Genomic DNA, 17,489 nt, shown 5'->3' with positions numbered 1-17,489 from the left:
GTCATTACTTTTCAATTTGGCCTCATTCAAAATTTCAGGACATTGGTAAAATGCAGCCAACACACAACATGATGACCTCTAGTCCAGTTCCCAAGATCTCCTGTTGCCACCTGGAACACAGAGAACATAGTCTTCGTGGTCCCCATCTCCATTAGCAGCTGGATTTGGAGAATACTTGCTTAATCCCCTGGTTTGATTCCTGGCACCTACGTGGCAGCTCAAAACCATCTGTTACTCCAGTTCCAGGGGAATCCAATACCCTCTTCTAACTACCACAGGCAACAGGCAGGCATGTAGTGAACAAACAGACAAAAACAAAATACTCATACACACAAATAAAATAAAAAAAAATTTAAAAAGAATAAGACTAGGCTAGAGGGGACAATATACATATGAAGATAATATTCTATTGTTACTATATTTTTATTATTTATTTTGTTTTTGCTTTTTGAGTGTGTCATGTACTAGAGCACTGGTTCTCAACCTTCCTAAAGCTGTGACCTTTAAATACAGTTCCTCATGTTGTGGTGACTCCTAATGATAAAATTATTTTCATTGCTACTTCATAACTGTAATTTTGCTACTGTTATGAACTGTAATGTAAATATCCAATATACAACCCCTGTGATGGAGGTCGCAACCCACAGATTGAGAACCATGTGCCTAGAGGATGATTTTAAACTCCTGACCTCATGTTTCCACCTCCCAAGTGCTGCTATGGATGGGTACCCCCATAACAGGCTATAGGACTACAGGTGGGCACCCCCATACCAGGCTAAGCACTTTCATTTTCAATGGACTACTTTTCTGGCACAATGAGTAGGTTCTGATGATTAAAGAGGCATGGAAATGGGGATGACATACGGGCAATCTGGGACAAATCCTAACCCTCTGCATGCATAAGGAGAATATGGTTTTCTCGTTAAATAAAGTGGGTAGCAGTTATATAGGAGGGGAAAGGCTGGGGCAAAGAAGACAAATGGGGATCCTAGCTAAGCTTTCCTTCTGGATTCTACATTCTTAACAATTAAGAATGTCACTGAACTTTGTCCATTACAAATGAGGAACCCATCAAATAATTCAGTAAAAACTGCAAAGTGAATGAATCCAAACCTAAGATATCAGTACAGCATGGTTTGGGGTTGGGAAAGTATCTAGCTTGGGAAGCCTGGACAGAACTCTCACTTCCTTCTTAAGAAGGGTTAGGGGCAATGCTCAATCTGTTTAAGAAAATTTAAGCCCTGATTATAATATCTGAGAATCTGTGGCTTCTAAGAAAACATAGCCCCAAAATTACAGAGGCTGTGGTTGGTTGTAAGCCACAAAGAGGCTGCAGTGTCAGATGGGATCCCTCACAAGCACTATGCTGCAACAGTGAAGTTAACGAACTCTGTTGTCTGTGCCTGGGGTCTGTTACCAATGCACTTCCCCTCCTTCAGCAAAGGTCTTAACTTAATGTGAAAATAAGCCGGGGTTACAAATCTTCCTTTTAATATCTCTAAAAGGTACACTCTGTAGTAGAATGGGTCTTGTCTTAGGATGAAAGCCAAAGTGAAACAGCCCTCAAGTAAGGTCTGCGGATGGAAGGAAGGTGTGTTTCTTCCCTGTGTGCTCCTGCCTCCTTAGGTGATGCCAGGCCAGCAAATTCTGCAGAGGGTCTGCAGGCAGGCTTCCTGCACTTCCTTTTTCAGAGATGGTCTAGCACTCAGGCTTGCTTACCTGAGGCCTATTCTCCCGTGTTCTAACCTTCTGTCTGGACTCAAAAGCCAAGAGAAGATGCTCATTTCCATTAACATGGTTCATTCAAGTCTCCTGTTTCTCTGAATGGGTAGGCTACACAGAATATGGGCCAGCCTCTGGGGACCCACACACACCTGGTACTACTAAAAGAGCTGATAGAGTGCTGTCCTCTGTCACTCAGCTGTGCACACAGGAAACTCTGAGCATCCAACAGGATGGAAGCTCTGCCCCCAAACATGGGCGACTGTCACTATCCCTTATGAAGTACAAGCATATGTGCAGAATCACCTCCACTAAACAGTCAATCTGAAGCAAACTGTGTCATCTATAGTTAGAAGATGGCTACACTCCATAAGAAAATGTCAGAGCCCTGTCCCATGCTTTAAACAGCACCCATATCTTATCTGTTCCAAACACTAACCCTGATGAGGCACCCAACTTCAGACCAGATTTTTTTCAAGAATTTTTAAATTAGCATACAAAGTATAAACCAGAGTCACAAATACTTGGCATCTCAAAGGTGCCACCTCACCACTTCCTAGCAGAACCTGTTTTAGTTTCCATCTCCCTGCCCCACCCACATGCATCCTTCCGTCCCAGCTGTCTCCGCTTTCATGCCCGCCTTGTCGTTTCTGCCCTCCCCCGAGCCCCTCAGCATCCTTTCACCCTCACTTAGCCTCTACATTTTAGGTTTTATCCGCATTTCCTCCTGTTCATATACATACAAACAAACATTATTGAGCTAGGATCCAGACATAAGGGAGAATGTAAGAGCTTGCTTGTTTGGGGTTTGGTTTGGTTGTATTTCTGAGTTTGAGTCTCCTCATTTAATATATTACTTCCCAGATCCATCTGTTTACCTACAAATTTCATCTGTATAGCTGAGTAAAAGTCCACTGTGTTTATATACATTTCCATTACCTACAACTTGTTAATTCCACTTCCTTGTGATCATAACAGTCAATAAGGCATGGGTATGCAGGTTTCTCTGTAGCAGGATGAAATAGGCCCATACTCTTCTCTAGGCTTATCTACAGATTATCAACAAGCATCAGATATTTAATACAAAACAGATTTTTAATCTCAACAAAACTTGACCCATTTTTAAAATTTTAATAAAATAGGAATTTTGTCTTAAAAACCACAACTTACTAAGAAATGGCTCCCCCAAGAACCAGCTATACAACTCTTGGGCATATACCCAAGGAATGCTCAATCATACCACAAGGGCATTTGCTCAGCTATATTCATATCAGCATTGTTTGTAATAGCCAGAACCTGGAAACAAGATGCCCTTCAACTGAAGAATGTATAAAGAAAATATGGTATATATACACAATGGAGTATTACTCAGCAGAGAAAAACAATGGCATCATGAGGTTTGCAGGCAAATGGATGGATTTAGGAAAAAATCATCCTGATTGAGGTAACCCAGACTCAAAAAGACAAACATGGTATGTATTCACTCATAGGAGAAGGATACTAGATGTAAAAAAAAGATGACTAGACTACTACTCACAACTCCAGAGAGGCTACCTAGAAAACAGGACCCTAAGAAAGACACAGGGATCGCCCAATGACAGAGAAATGGATGAGATCTACATGAACAACCTGGACGTGAGAGGGGGGTAATGAAGGGCAAGGTTCGAAGGAAAGAGAGCTTAGGGGAGCAGGAGATCCCAGCTGGATCAAGAACAGAAAGGAAAACAAGAAATAACAGACCATGATAAATGAAGACCACATGAGAACAGGAAGAAGCAAAGTGCTAGAGAGGTCCCCAGAAATCCACAATGATACCTCCACTGTAGACTACTGGCAATGGTTGAGAGAAAGCCTGAACTGACCTAGTCTGGTGATCAGATGGCCAAACACCCTAACTGTCGTGTTAGAACTCTCATCCAATAACTGATGGAAGTGGATACAGAGATCCTTGGGCAGGCCCCAGATGGAGCTGCAGGAGTCCAATTGGTGAGAAAGAGAAGGGATTGTATGAGCAAGAATTGTTGAGACCAAGATTGGAAAAAGCACAGGGACAAATAGCCAAACTAATGGAAGCACATGAATTATGAACCAAAGGCTGTGGAGCCCCCAGCTGGATCAGGCCCTCTGGATAAGTGAGACAAATGACTAGCTTGCACTGTTTGGGAGACACCCAGGCAGTAGGACTGGGACCTGTCCTTAGTGCATGAGCTGGCTGTTTGGAACCTGGGGCTTATGCAGGGACACTTTGCTCAGTGTGGAAGGAGGGGTCTGGACTTGCCTGTACTGAATCTACCAGGTTGAACTGAATCCCCAGGAGAATCTTTGCCCTGGAGGAGATGGGAATGGGGAGGAGGGTCTGGGGGGAAGGCAGGGGCGGGAAGGGAGAGGACAGGGGAACCCATGTGTAGTAGGAATCTTAACAGGTCTTATTAATAAAAATAAATCCGAGGCCAGTTATTGGGGTGATTGCTGGAAGATCAGAGACACAGAACAAGCCACAGCTATCTCACCTTGCTAGTTCCTCAGGTAATGCTTTTTCCTCAGGCTGGAAGCTTCTGAGTCCTCCTCTACATGAATCTCAGCTGAACTGTCTTGCTCCAAAGCCTGAACGCTTAACTAACCAAATGCTTCACTAACTACATGCTTTACTCCTTAGTTCCTGGTCCTCACGCCTTATATACCTTTCTCTTTCTGCCCCCACTCCCTGGGATTAAAGGTTGGATTTCTGGGATTAAAGGCATGGATCACCATGCTTAGCTGTTTCTAAAGTGGCCTTGAACTCAGAGATCCACCTGGCTCTGCCTCCCAAGTGCTGGGATTAAAGGCATGCACCACCACCGCCCAACTTCTGTTATGGCTTACTCTTCCCATTTTCTAGCCACCATTTTTGGCTTTATTCTAGTGGTTGTCTGTTCTCTGCCCCCAGATATGTTTATTTCGGGGAACACACAATATTTCAGGGAACACAATACCCACCACACCCATGGCTGTTATGTAAAATTAAAACACAAATATCCATATAAAAAATAAAATTTGAAATAAAATAAAAGAAATGGCTCTAATGATTGATAGGTCTGGCCAAATGAAACCACCACCACAATTCAGTTTATCACAATTCATATTATCACCAGACACCAGGCAGAAGTTCCCAAGGCCCTGGTAACTACTGTGTAACTTCTACCACAACATTCTCTTTCCTTAAGAATTCATTTGAGTGGAACCATATAACCTGCATATTAACTCCCCAACTCTGGCTTCCTTCCATGTCTAAGGAATTCCCCACCAGTGACTCTGTCGAACACATAGTTGTGATACTTTTTTTTCTCTGTCATAGCCCACAATACTATATAAACTTGTCTTGTTTACTATTGCCCCTTCTCAATTGACCTTATATACTTCACAAGGGCTAGCTCTGTGTACCAAAACCTTCTCTAGAATTGACAACATGGGGTCAGTGCTCGGCAAAAATTACAGAATCAATCAATAGCAGGAGAATAATGCCACCCAAGGGTTTTCTTATATAATTATCTATTCCTATCCGAGACGAATCTGTACTTCATACTAAAGATGAGAACCTTGGGGTGAGGAAATGGAAGGTGAAGGTGGGGATGACTTGTGGCAAACTTCAATGCCTCTAGAGAGCCTGGACCTGACAAGGTCAGATGCCCATTGCGATGTGCTATAGAACCCCTGTATCTTCACAGTGGTATAGGCAGGTGGGGCTGGGGAGATGGCTCTGTCATTTGAATGCTTACTATGCAAGCCTGAGGACCTGATTTACTGAGGTTCAACCTGCAAGAACCCAGGTAAAAGCCTGAGCATCATAGTATATGCTTGTAATCCCAGCATGTGGGAAACAGAGACAGGACATCTCTGGGGCTCCCTGGACAGTCATTCTAGTCCTAACCAGAAAGCCCAGGATGGGTCTTAAAGGGTGTGGGTGTGGGGGAGGGATGGACCTGACTTCCAGCTTCCAGATGCTCAAACATGAACCTCCACACTGGAGGTGATAACGGCACCTGCCTCATAACTCTTCCTGATTAGGAAGAATGTAGTGAAAAAGTAAAAAGTCAACTCAGACACATTAGCAGCTAACTAGAAAAGTGCTGTCCACTCACCGGAGGTGATAAGCCAACGCTGTGGTGGTCACTGATGATGTCAGGACAACCACTAGCAGCTCCTCCTAAGACTTCTTCTCCCCACAGGAAGTCTTTCATCTATTCCTCCCCCAGTCTTTAAAGTGGCTTCTTTGTCTAGAATAGCCTATAAAGTCATGGAGAATAAAGCTGCCCGAGTGACCCCAGAACATGAAGACCATCACTGTTCTCCTTGTTTATAATACAATCATGGCCTGTCAACTTCTGTAGCACTTCCTATCTGAGGGGCTTTCCAAAGGATAACAAGGACATTAGTTATACATCTAAAACTCACAGTTATAGTGCTCCAGGGTAGGAACAGAAAGCAGGAACACAATTTCAGATCCCTATCACTAATACACCAAGGGGAAGTCTATTTATAAGTTATATTTCTGGCTTAGCCACATAACTCACTTAGGAAAATTAATTTAACCTGTGGGAAAATTTTCAGAGAGGTTTATAATAACTCATTGATTTTTTTCAATGAGTTTTCCCGGGGGGGGGTACAACTAATTCATAAAATGATGACTACAAATTTATTTTAAAATTTGGGATAAGGCCAGTTGTGGCAGATGTGCCTGGAATCCCAGCACTCAGGAGGTGGAGGGCAAGAGGATCAGGAGCTGAGGACATTCTCAGCTATTTAGTGAGTGTGATTCCAGCTTTGTACATGAGACTGTGTCTCTAAAACAACAATAAAACTCTGGGCTGAATACAAGGAGGTCACAGGAAGGAGCTTCCAGAAAGTCTATTCTTCAGTGGCAGGCATTGTGTGTCATTTCTAAATGTCTATTTAAGCTGGTATTTTACACCTATAATAATTTTATTTCTCTTATTTTATCTATTAAATTCATTAATTTACTTTTCCCTTTATATTGAGAGTTTTAGAAAAAAATCAAGATATAATCACATCATATGATGCCAGCAAGAGTGGAAAAGGAAGCCTTGATGACCTCATCCCATGAACACCCAGAATCAACAGCAACACAGGCACAAACTGACCCCACAAGAAGCCACATACAAGGACAAGTTCATTCTCCCTGGGTGAGCATGGAGTCAATCACATCAAAGTTACCAGGACATGGTAACAGGGAGCCCCTTTGCTCAACAAATCTGCTGAAGGGAAGGGTGGTGGACCGCACACACCCCACCAGTCTTCCTGGGAGTGCTCACACGGCACTGGGTTCTGTCTCACCTGTCAGCAATGACAAGGTATGACAAAGGCTGTTCCTGAGGCCTGAAGCACGTAAGAACAAAGATGGCAGATGGTGTTACAGCAGCACAAGAACATTCCCAGCTCTGCCGGGTCAGAGAACTTTATGGTTTCTTCATGGGAGAAGAGCTGCAGCAAGGTTTCACCTACGCAGGGACATCAGGAGGGCTAGCCTCTACTCTACTGGGGGTTGGGAGCAGGGGAATGAAGTGAGATAGCACATGCCAGAAAGACAGACAGACAGAGATGACAGGATACACACAAGAAGCTTCTCAGAGGCTATGCTTACCTCTGATCAGGCTGACGACTGAGGAAGAATGGAGAAGCAAGCTGGTTTTGCTAATGTACAAACAAACTCAAAATATTAAAAATAAACGTGGAACCAGATCTGTGAAAGGTGACTTCAAGGAGAACCCACCTCACCCTGCCAGGATGGGCACTGTAGGAAGACAGGTCAAGGGTCGAGAAACAGGAACTGTGTGCAGTGCTGATGGGAGTGTGGTCAGCAGTCATAGGACAATTTGCATGGATGAGTCTCAAAAGCACCTCTAAGCCTATCATATGACCTGGGCATCCCAGGCCTACACAGATGCACATATAAAGACTAAGAGAATTTAGTGACTAATGTGTAAAGCCTGGTGACTTACAGGAGGAGACATCAGCAGGAGCTAAGGCAGAACTGATGACAGGTCCAGGTGTGGAGAGCAGAAGCCCAGGGACACTGAGAAATGTTCAGGGCATTTCTGTGCTAATAACTGGCTGCTACAGAATACACACAGTGACATTTCCACATGAAACCTCTACATGATATCTGATGCCATCAAAAAAAGCCAATGGTCCTCTTGATGACTATGCTGGATGTGTGTGATCAGATGTCCACTAGTGTAGGGTTAATTGTAGGCAACTGCCATCCCTGACTTGCCTTAGGACAGGACATTTTCTGGAATATATTTGGTGAGATAGATACTTGGACCTCCTAGGAGACATGGGGGTGGGCAGAGATCATATACAAAGCTCCCAAATGAGTAAGGTCAGACAATTTTTAAACACATGACTCAATCAAACTCAGGTTGTGAAAGAAAGTAACTGTGGAAGACATATGATCTTTGGCACAGCCATATCTGAATGGATTGGCAGAAGTCATAAAACCAGCATAGCTTCTTGACAAAGACCCAGCAGAGCTGAGCTGCATGATAGATGCCATGACATCTTTGGTTTGCATCTCCATCCGTAGCATACTTGGGGCACTTTTAATATTTGTACAATTTGAGGATATTGGATTGGTGGAAAATTCCTTATGAATCATTTATGCCTTCTCCCAGGAATGCTGCTTCTAAGCTTACCCAGAAAAGTCCTGAACATACTATCCCCCTAACACCCGCTTTTAGGGAGATATTCTTGTCTACTTGAAGGTCTTCCTTATGCCTTGGAGGTTGTGACACATAAAGAAGCCAGAGGTCTCTTCATGAGGCTATGAGACATTCTTGAAACATTTGTCCCTGTACTTACACAGGAACAAGATATTCAAAACTAAGTAAACTTAAAAAAGTCAACAAGATTTGGTGGGCTACAGGAGTTGTCCACAGTTCAGATTACAAGCCTCTTCCCACTGTACACTCAGACAATTACATGGTATACAATTCTGCCCTACATAGAGACATATTGGTGAGCAAAGTATGGAGTGGAAAGATGGTAAAAGTATGAGGTGTCAGAACCTCCCTCTCTCAGAAAAGTTAGCTCATGTAGAGCCACTATAATGTCATATGACCAAGGGACAACAGAATGCCAGGATTAGACATATAGACCAATTCTATAAAGATATAAATTCTAACATTGATTGTATTATGCCAGAATTTGAATAATAACTGCAGCAGCCTTAGCCTGAGGATTTTCCTGGGCACTTTGACCACCACTGCTTGGGACATGGCAAAATGTCCAGGGTGGCTTGAAGATTTTTGTTTTGGTCTAGTGTCCTTGAAGCAACCAAAGCTATGAGCCTAAGAACAGGCTGTCATATGCTTCTAGAGTCTTAAAATTAGGTTATGGGGTTAATGAGTAAGAATGATAACTGTTTATTAATGATGTCAAAACTTGAGGGAAAATGATTGGAAATGATAACTCTGTTCTGTCATAGTTTATTAATGTGGACTAAAAGATGAGCAAGAAGAAGTGAAACACATGACCAAAGCCAAAAATGATATGATCTGTCTTTTGGAACATCATGGATATATCCCTGCTTACTAAATTTTGTATAAATAAAGAAGAATTCTGGCTGTTAGTCAGTCAGGCTGCAAGATTCTCTTGACTATCATGGCCTGGCTCACTTCCTTCCCCTGCCGACTCCTTACATCCTCTGCTGGTACCTGTCCACCACCAGGGATGGCTCCTGGCAATCTGGGTGCCAGTACTCCTGGAAGTGGCAGGAAGAGTCACATTCAGCAGGTACACCTGCTCTGGGTAGGAAGAAAAGAAGGCACCATTCTGAAAGTCCATGAGCAGCCTTCAGAAGACCTGTGGTTCCCAAGGAGCCCAGGCACTTGTGATAAAGAAGACAATGGCTTATAAATGCAGACAAAAACTGAGTTCTTCATGATGCAGAATAAAGTCTTAGTCTTTTAAGCCATTATTAGGTATTTCTGACTGATTTTCTATATATCTGTGGATTTTATTTTCCTGTTTCTTTGAATAGTTTTTTTTCTAAACAATGCACATTTAAAATAATACAAAGCAGTGACTCAGAAACAGATCTTTTCTGTTCTTCTATATTTATTCCCCACCGTGTGACTGCTAAAACACATTGTTTGGGACTGTCTCATGTAGTAACTTTTTGAGATTAATTCTGCAAAGCCTGCAGTCTTTGTCATATATATTACTGAACTTTCTTATTTGAGCTTTACATTAGTGATCTACTAAAAGGTGGAGGCATAGATTTCCTTAGTATTTCAAATCACTGAGCTTTCCACCCTTTTCCAGAAGGTTCCCTTGCTATGGCAACCTGGACACAGTAATTACAGCTCTACAGCATACCTAGTCTCTAGTCTCTGCTTTCTGAATCTTAGCCAGAGGCCAGTGAGTCACAGGCCCTTCTCAGGATGTGCATGTGACCTTAGCCAGAGGCTAGCAGGTCACAGGCTCTTCTCAGGACATGTGTGACCTTAGCCAGAGGTCAGCGGGTTACAGGCCCTTCTCAGGACATGTGTGACCTTAGCCAGGGGCAGCGGGTCACAGGCCCTTCTCAGGATGTGCGTGACCTTAGCCAGAAGCCAGCGAGTCACAGGTTCTTCTCAGGGTGTGCAAGACCTTAGCCAGAGGCCAGCGGGTCACAGACCCTTCTCAGGACATGTGTGACCTTAGCCAGAGGCAGTGGGCCACAGGCCCTTCTCAGGATGTGCATGACCTTAACCAGAGCTTTTCAAAGCCATTTATGGAAAATGAGTTTTTCCTCTAGATTTTTCCTCTTTGGTTTTTTCCAGCCTCTACTTTACCCTAACAGGTATTTCTGTAGCTGAGTCGATAATCATCATCATTCCCTATCACTGACAACCATCCTAGATGTAGGGCTTTCCTATGGGGCAGGATGGATCTGGTAGGAGCTGAGAAGAATGGGAATATGATCAAAATTCACTGTATTCACAAATGAAATTCTCAAAGAATTAATAAAAAAGGCTACTGCAAAGGTAAAAGTACTTACTACATTGAACGACACAAACAAAGAGCAGGTTTTCCAGGAAGCTGCAGAGCCGGTCACCTAACAAGCCTTTAGGCATGCAGCTTCTGTGGGGCTGCAAGCCTGGCACCTCGTCAAGGGGCTACAGACTGGGCTTTCAGTTAATGCCCTGTCCAAAGCTGCACTAAGGAGATGGAAATGGTAAGGGAGCTGGTTAGAACTTCAGGAAGCTAGCTTAGTAATATTTAACTATTTTTTTCTTGAATAAACATTTGGATGGGTACAAGAATCTGGAAAAATTTTGATAACTTTTACTAATATTTTCCTACTTTTATGAAGCTAATTTTGGTGGCACTTAAGCCATCAATCTAACAGGGCTGCTTAGCCTTCCTTTCAAAGAATGTTAATATCTGCCTAGTTCCTTTTTAGATATATAAAATTTACAATTTAATCATAGAAATTGGGAAGCCAATTGCAATATTTTAAAAAACTTTCCTAATTAAAATTCTTTTGAGAATGTAATAAAAGTAAAATTTGTCTTTGCAGAAAAATCTGCACATATGTACAGTTTTGTGTAATTTTAATAAATTTTTAGACTACCTAGGCCTTCTTCTAGGGAATACAGACTCAAAGCATGGATGTGCAGAGAGGCCCTGGTCTGCCTAATCTGTCACATGATCACTGTATGTATCAATCCTAGGAGGGACTGGGTATTTCTGGATTGGTGCCTGCTCCAATGTCTCCCAGCCTGTTTGTTCTTAGACGACAGCACCGCTTCAGCTAAACTGGGCACTTCTCTGCTCTGCTCTCCCCTGAAGCACTAACCTGTGCACAGCAAGCTCCTCACACCTCTGCAGCTTTGCTTTTTCATGCCAACTGACCACCAAACACTTTACATGACACCTTTGTCAGCTTCCTATCATCTTTTAAAAGTCTGGGTTACTATTTTTCTACTACTGTGTCTAAAGAAATGCTTTTCTACTACTGTAGCTAAATGGCACTGGGGAGAAACAAGAAGTCACTTTAGTTATTAATACAGCAAAGAGTAAGTTTGATTGTAGCTACTTATTTGATTATCCTAAATAATCAGGTGAGGTGTGAGCTTCTCAGAGCTTTCCACAAAAGCCATGTTTCTGCCAGTTTCCCTGAGCAGGAGTATAGGCTTCAAGCAATGAAATATCAGTTGTGTGACTAACTGAAGTCAGCCTTTGGAAATGACCCCAAATGCATCTGATAGGCCAGCACACTCACATTGCTTCCCTTATGGCCACTTCCTACCCAGTGTGCAATCAGAGAAATTCACATTCAGATAGACAGGTTGGATCAAAAGCTTACATTTCTAAGAATTTTCATCACATTCTCAACTTCCAGGGGACACATTTGTGCTGTTTGTGTTTTGGTCCTACGTAGCCCAAGCAGGCTGCAAACTTGCTACATGGCTGAGGCTGGTCTTCAACCACCAATCTTCCTGCCTCTATTTCCTGAGCTAGGATTACAAGTAGGCACTGCCATGCCCAGATTTTGAGGGGACACATTTTAAATGGTATGTTGTGCTATGCCATATAGAAGCCTGACATCCTACAGAGAATATAGGTTTCCATGACAGCTGTCTTTGTCTTGTTATGCATTTGTCTTTTATTCAAGCACCTCTGCCCATTCAAAGCCTGAACCTTGGTAAAACAGAACACACAAGTTTGACTGTGGAAATGAAGCTTTGGGAGATCATGGGCAAAAGTTATTCTGTGTGGAAGACATGCTGGCTCACAGTACATTTCCTCAAGAGACCATGGGGAGACTTGTGAGGTTATGTTAGTTATTGCTGCCAATTAAAGATACACAGGTATGTAAGTCAGAGATAATTTATTTGAATCAAACGTTTTTCTAATCAAATACATTATTTACTGTGTGAATGTGCACATATTCCTGCATACATGCACATGTGTATGCATGAAAGGTAGGAAAGGGGAGAATAAATGAATGAATGAATGAATGAATGAATGTGGGGTGCTTAATACAGTTAGAATGACAAAATAGAAACATAGATTCTGATCTTTCTTAAATAAAAGAAAAACAAAATATGTTATGTTATAGGATTTTTAATACTAGGAAGGTAAAAAATTATTGAATATTAAAAAAAAACAGGTCAAAACAGAAATACTGTGATAAAAATAAAATTCCTGCCTCCTAAAACGATTTCAAGTAAGGTAGCAATAGCAAGGTTCCTTCTCCTCTGAGGGATGGGGACCAAGGAGCCACACTTCTGGGTGACTTACCTGACTCATCACCCGCTGCTCCTGGACGGCGGCCTGGATAGCCTCCGCTACCCTTTCCTGATCTCTTGCATGCTCTGCCTTCCACATTTCCCGTTCTTCAGCATGAACTTTTTCCAGATTTTTCCTTTCTTCTTCCACTGCTTTGGTGATGACATCTTTCATCGCTTCTTTCTCAAGCTTAAAAAAATGGCCAAAACAGAAATGTTAACAGTAAGTTCAAACCCCAGACATTAAACTTAACACACAGTCCCAACATTGCTGCAATTCTGTCTATTACATAAAGGTACAGTGCATTCAATCATTTTGATACAGATTTCCCCCCCTTACCTCCTGAAATTTCTCCGCTTTAAAGAATTCAAGCCTTAGCTTAAAGAAGAGCAGGAATCAAAAAAGTAGGTCCTAAAAGTTATTTATGGGGGCTGGAGAGATGGCTTAGCAGTTAAGAGCACCAGCTGTTCTACCAGAGGACCCAGGTTCAATACCCACACCCACAGGACAGCTCACAACTATCTGTAACTCTAGTTCCAGGGGATCCAGCATCCTCACACAGACATACATGTAGGCAAAGTACCAATGCATATAAAATAAAAATAAATACATTATTTTTTAAAAGTTATTTATGATAAAGGAAGAAAGTACAGTAAACTGAAATATGTCTTACACAGTCTGTTACAACATAACTCTTTCCTGTATTTTCAAAGACTCCTGTAATTGAACATGACTTCTAAACTGCTGATATTTGGAAAACACGGATTCACTGCCTTGCTCCTTCAGAAGTCTGCACACTTCCTTGTTATCTGACAGGTGGATGTCATATTCGTTTGCACGGTCACCACTGTCACCAGCAACCTCCCTAAGTCCTGGAAAGCAAATGGGACTTTCCAAACTATTACCTTTGCTCCATCTCCCTCAAGCCAACAGCTTGACCTTTTGTTCTTCCTGGATCCACTGCTCTGTTCAGAACTTGGCTCTCATCAGCTACTCCTCACATGTGTTGAATTCATCATGGACTTCTGCACTTGTCTACTTTGGCTTTTAAGCTGTTTGTCCATTTATTCGTCTCCTACGCTACACTGCACATGTCCTCTACCAATGCTCTCCTGTGTCTAGCATCCTATTTCGCAGAAGCTAATGCCCATTTCCAGAATGACACACCTAAGCCACACAGCGCTACACACCTTCCTTAGCTACAGACTCACATTTAGAAGACTAGCCACTTGTTCATGCTCACTTTGAAGGTGATTTATTATTTAAAAACATTTTAATGTGGACATTGTAGAGCCATAATAATTTAATTAGTTACTCATTGCCTTGTTGATGAGTAGGCATTTTTTATCCAACTGTAGGTTCCATAAGGAAAAGACAAAAATCGTAATAGTTCTTGGATCACCACCCTCAACAAAGTAAGATTACGTATGCCATTCAAATAGTTGCTATGGTTACTGAACCTACTTCTAAATCACAGGCATATCTGTTTCTCTCTCTCTCTCTCTCTCTCTCTCTCTCTCTCTCTCTCTCACACACACATCCATCTAGTACTAGAGGTATCACTGTTCTAACATAACTATTTTAAAGTAAGTAACTAATAATCTACGTCCAATGCCATTCATTATCTTATAGAATATGAATGATCATACTGAAAGTAAAAAAGGGGGGCAGAATTTTTCTGAAATGAAGTATTGTTCTGCACTGTTACTGTCAATGATATTGGTTTTCATTCCACTGAGAAAGAATGCCAGCATTATGCACAGGCATACCTACCTTCACAGCTGACTCCAGTGTCTCTTTATTCCTCTGCATTTCTTCCTGCAGGCACTTTCCCAGTGTTTCCTACGAACAAGAAGACAACAGGGAAGATGCGGCAAAGGAAGGCAGTAGATCCACCCTTCTCTCTGCTGTGGGTACCCCAGGAAGTAGATCCACCCTTCTCTCCGCTGTGGGTACCCCAGGAAGTAGATCCACCCTTCTCTCCGCTGTGGGTACCCCAGGCAGTTGACCCACCCTTCTTTCCGCTGTGGGTACCCCAGGCAGAAGATCCACCCTTCTCTCTGCTGTGGGTACCCCAGGCAGAAGATCCACCCTTCTCTCCGCTGTGGGTACCCCAGGAAGTAGATCCACCTTCTCTCCGCTGTGGGTTTCCCAGGCAGTAGATCCACCCTTCTCTCCGCTGTGGGTTCCCCAGGCAGTAGATCCACCCTTCTCTCCGCTGTGGGTACCCCAGGCAGTTGACCCACCCTTCTCTCCGCTGTGGGTACCCCAGGAAGTAGATCCACCCTTCTCTCCACTGTGGGTACCCCTGGCAGTAGATCCACCCTTCTCTCTGCTGTGGGTACCCCTGGCAGTTGACCCACCCTTCTACTGCTGTGGGTACCCCAGGCACTTGACCCACCCTTCTCTCTGCTGTGGGTACCCCAGGAAGTAGATCCACCCTTCTCTCCGCTGTGGGTACCCCAGGAAGTAGATCCACCATTCTCTCCGCTGTGGGTACCCCAGGAAGTAGATCCACCCTTCTCTCCGCTGTGGGTACCCCTGGCAGTAGATCCACCCTTCTCTCTGTTGTGGGTACCCCTGGCAGTTGACCCACCCTTCTACTGCTGTGAGTACTCCAGGAAGTAGATCCACCCTTCTACTGCTGTGGGTAACCCAGGCAGTAGATCCACCCTTCTCGTGCTATGAAAATGCTTTACCTTCTGCTCCTGCAACTGCTGATCCAAAGCTTCCTGGATTTTTCCCCTTAACAGTTCTTTCTCATTGTCCAGCACTTCCAGGAGCCTTTGATGCTACAAGGAAAAACATCTGAGGTATTGTAATGGCTCTGAAAATCGACCAGTAAGAAGAGAGAACATCTGTACCCAGGTAACCAGCGATCACTGGAGGAAACACAGAAATATTGGCAAAATGAGGGTGGAGGGTGCAGGAAAGCCAAGCTGGCAATTCACCCAACAAAGACTTTAGCTTTCACCCCATGTAAGTACACAGGGTCAGAGAGAACATCTAATTGATTTTAATTTCACACATGAAAATGCCAAGTTCAATGCCTGCCTGTGCTACATACTGAATCCAACTGTGCCTCAAAATACAACAGGTAAAAAAGAAGGCTGGGGGCATAGCTCCATGGCAAAGTGTCTGCCTCCCATGTACAAGGTCCTGATTTCCATCCCCAGCACCACAAACAAAAACCACATATGAAAAGATAGACAAAGATATACATGGGGCAAACACACAGACTGAAAATCGATACATGTGAGGCTAGGGAGATGGCTCATCTGAAAAGTGCTTGCATGTAAGTGTGAGAGCTTGAGTTTAGAGTGCCAGTACTCCTGTAAATGTTGGGCGAGTGTGTTGACACACCTGGAATCCCACTGCTCAGGAGGCAGGGACAACAGAATCCCTGAGGCAAGATGGCTAGCTAGACTAGCCAAACAGCACAATTCTGGGTTTAAATGAGAGACCCTACCTCCATATATGAGGTAGAGAGTGAAAGCAGACACCTGATGGCAATCTGTAGCTTCCATACATGCTGCACATATATGTATTATCACATATACACATGCCCACACATATGCATGTGGTGATTATTCTATATATGCTCTAACCAATAAAGCTTTTCTAAAGAACAGAGGGCAGAGCCAGCCACAAAGTTAGCCATAGAGGCCAGGCAGTGGTGGTACACACCTTTAATCCCAGCACTTGGGAGTCACATTCCTTTAATCCCAGCACTTGGGAATCACATTCCTTTAATCCCAGCACCAAAGAAGGTTGAGATAGGAAGTGACATGGCTGAGCAGAGAAAGGAATATAAGGTGGGAGGAGACAGGAATTTGGTGCCCTTTGGGATGAGGACTCAGGGCCATTCAGTCTGAAAATTCATGGAAACAAGATCTTCCCCTTTCCACTGAGGAGTTGGTGAGGTGAGAAGTGGCTGTGGCTTACTTCCTCTGATCTTTCAGCATTTACCCTGATATCTGGCTCCCGGGTTTTTATTATAAGACCAATTAGGATTCATACTACACATGCAAACATGCATACACACATGCCACATACACATGAACATGAAAACAGATAAATACACTTCTCTTGAGGAAAAAGCTAACCATTTTAGGCTTATGGAGGTTTGATAAACATAATTCAACAAAATTTCTAGAATTAAAAAACATCAATAAACTATCAGTCACAAATAACTTTACCAACTACCTTTCCTTGAAAAATTCTTATGTCAACATTGTGTAGTGACAGGTGAGCCAACCCTCCTCAGTGGCCAACAAGAACACAAACAGGACTTGGTGCTGAGAAAATGCACCAGAAGCATGCTTCTTATTCCACAGCACCCAGTATAGCACACAAACACCAACTCTGGCCTGTTCTGGACAAAGGCAGACTGATCTGCCACTTGAAATGAGTTCTTTACTCACAACAGCCAAGGCTACAATACTTGTGAATCTCCCTGGGACTGTACGCACTCTATGCTTTATGAGGTG

At 43.1% G+C, this 17,489-nt stretch overlaps 1 protein-coding gene across 4 annotated transcripts in view; it reads right to left on the bottom strand.

Moving 5' to 3' along the window:
* The window catches only part of Ccdc91 (coiled-coil domain containing 91), a 187,406-nt gene that overhangs the window by 44,988 nt on the left and 124,929 nt on the right, over window positions 1-17,489 (bottom strand). For all 4 annotated transcript variants that reach the window (XM_036182394.1, XM_036182395.1, XM_036182393.1 and 1 more), the window contains 3 exons: window positions 15,699-15,791; window positions 14,773-14,841; window positions 13,012-13,188 (listed from right to left, as the gene is read on the bottom strand). In XM_036182394.1, coding sequence (XP_036038287.1) covers window positions 13,012-13,188; window positions 14,773-14,841; window positions 15,699-15,791 — 339 coding nt within the window. The remainder of the gene's footprint in view (window positions 1-13,011; window positions 13,189-14,772; window positions 14,842-15,698; window positions 15,792-17,489) is intronic.

Source organism: Onychomys torridus, chromosome 3 (assembly GCF_903995425.1).
Source record: "Onychomys torridus chromosome 3, mOncTor1.1, whole genome shotgun sequence".
In the NCBI taxonomy this organism is placed as follows: domain Eukaryota; kingdom Metazoa; phylum Chordata; class Mammalia; order Rodentia; family Cricetidae; genus Onychomys; species Onychomys torridus.
This window is presented reverse-complemented; position numbering and strand designations above follow the sequence as displayed.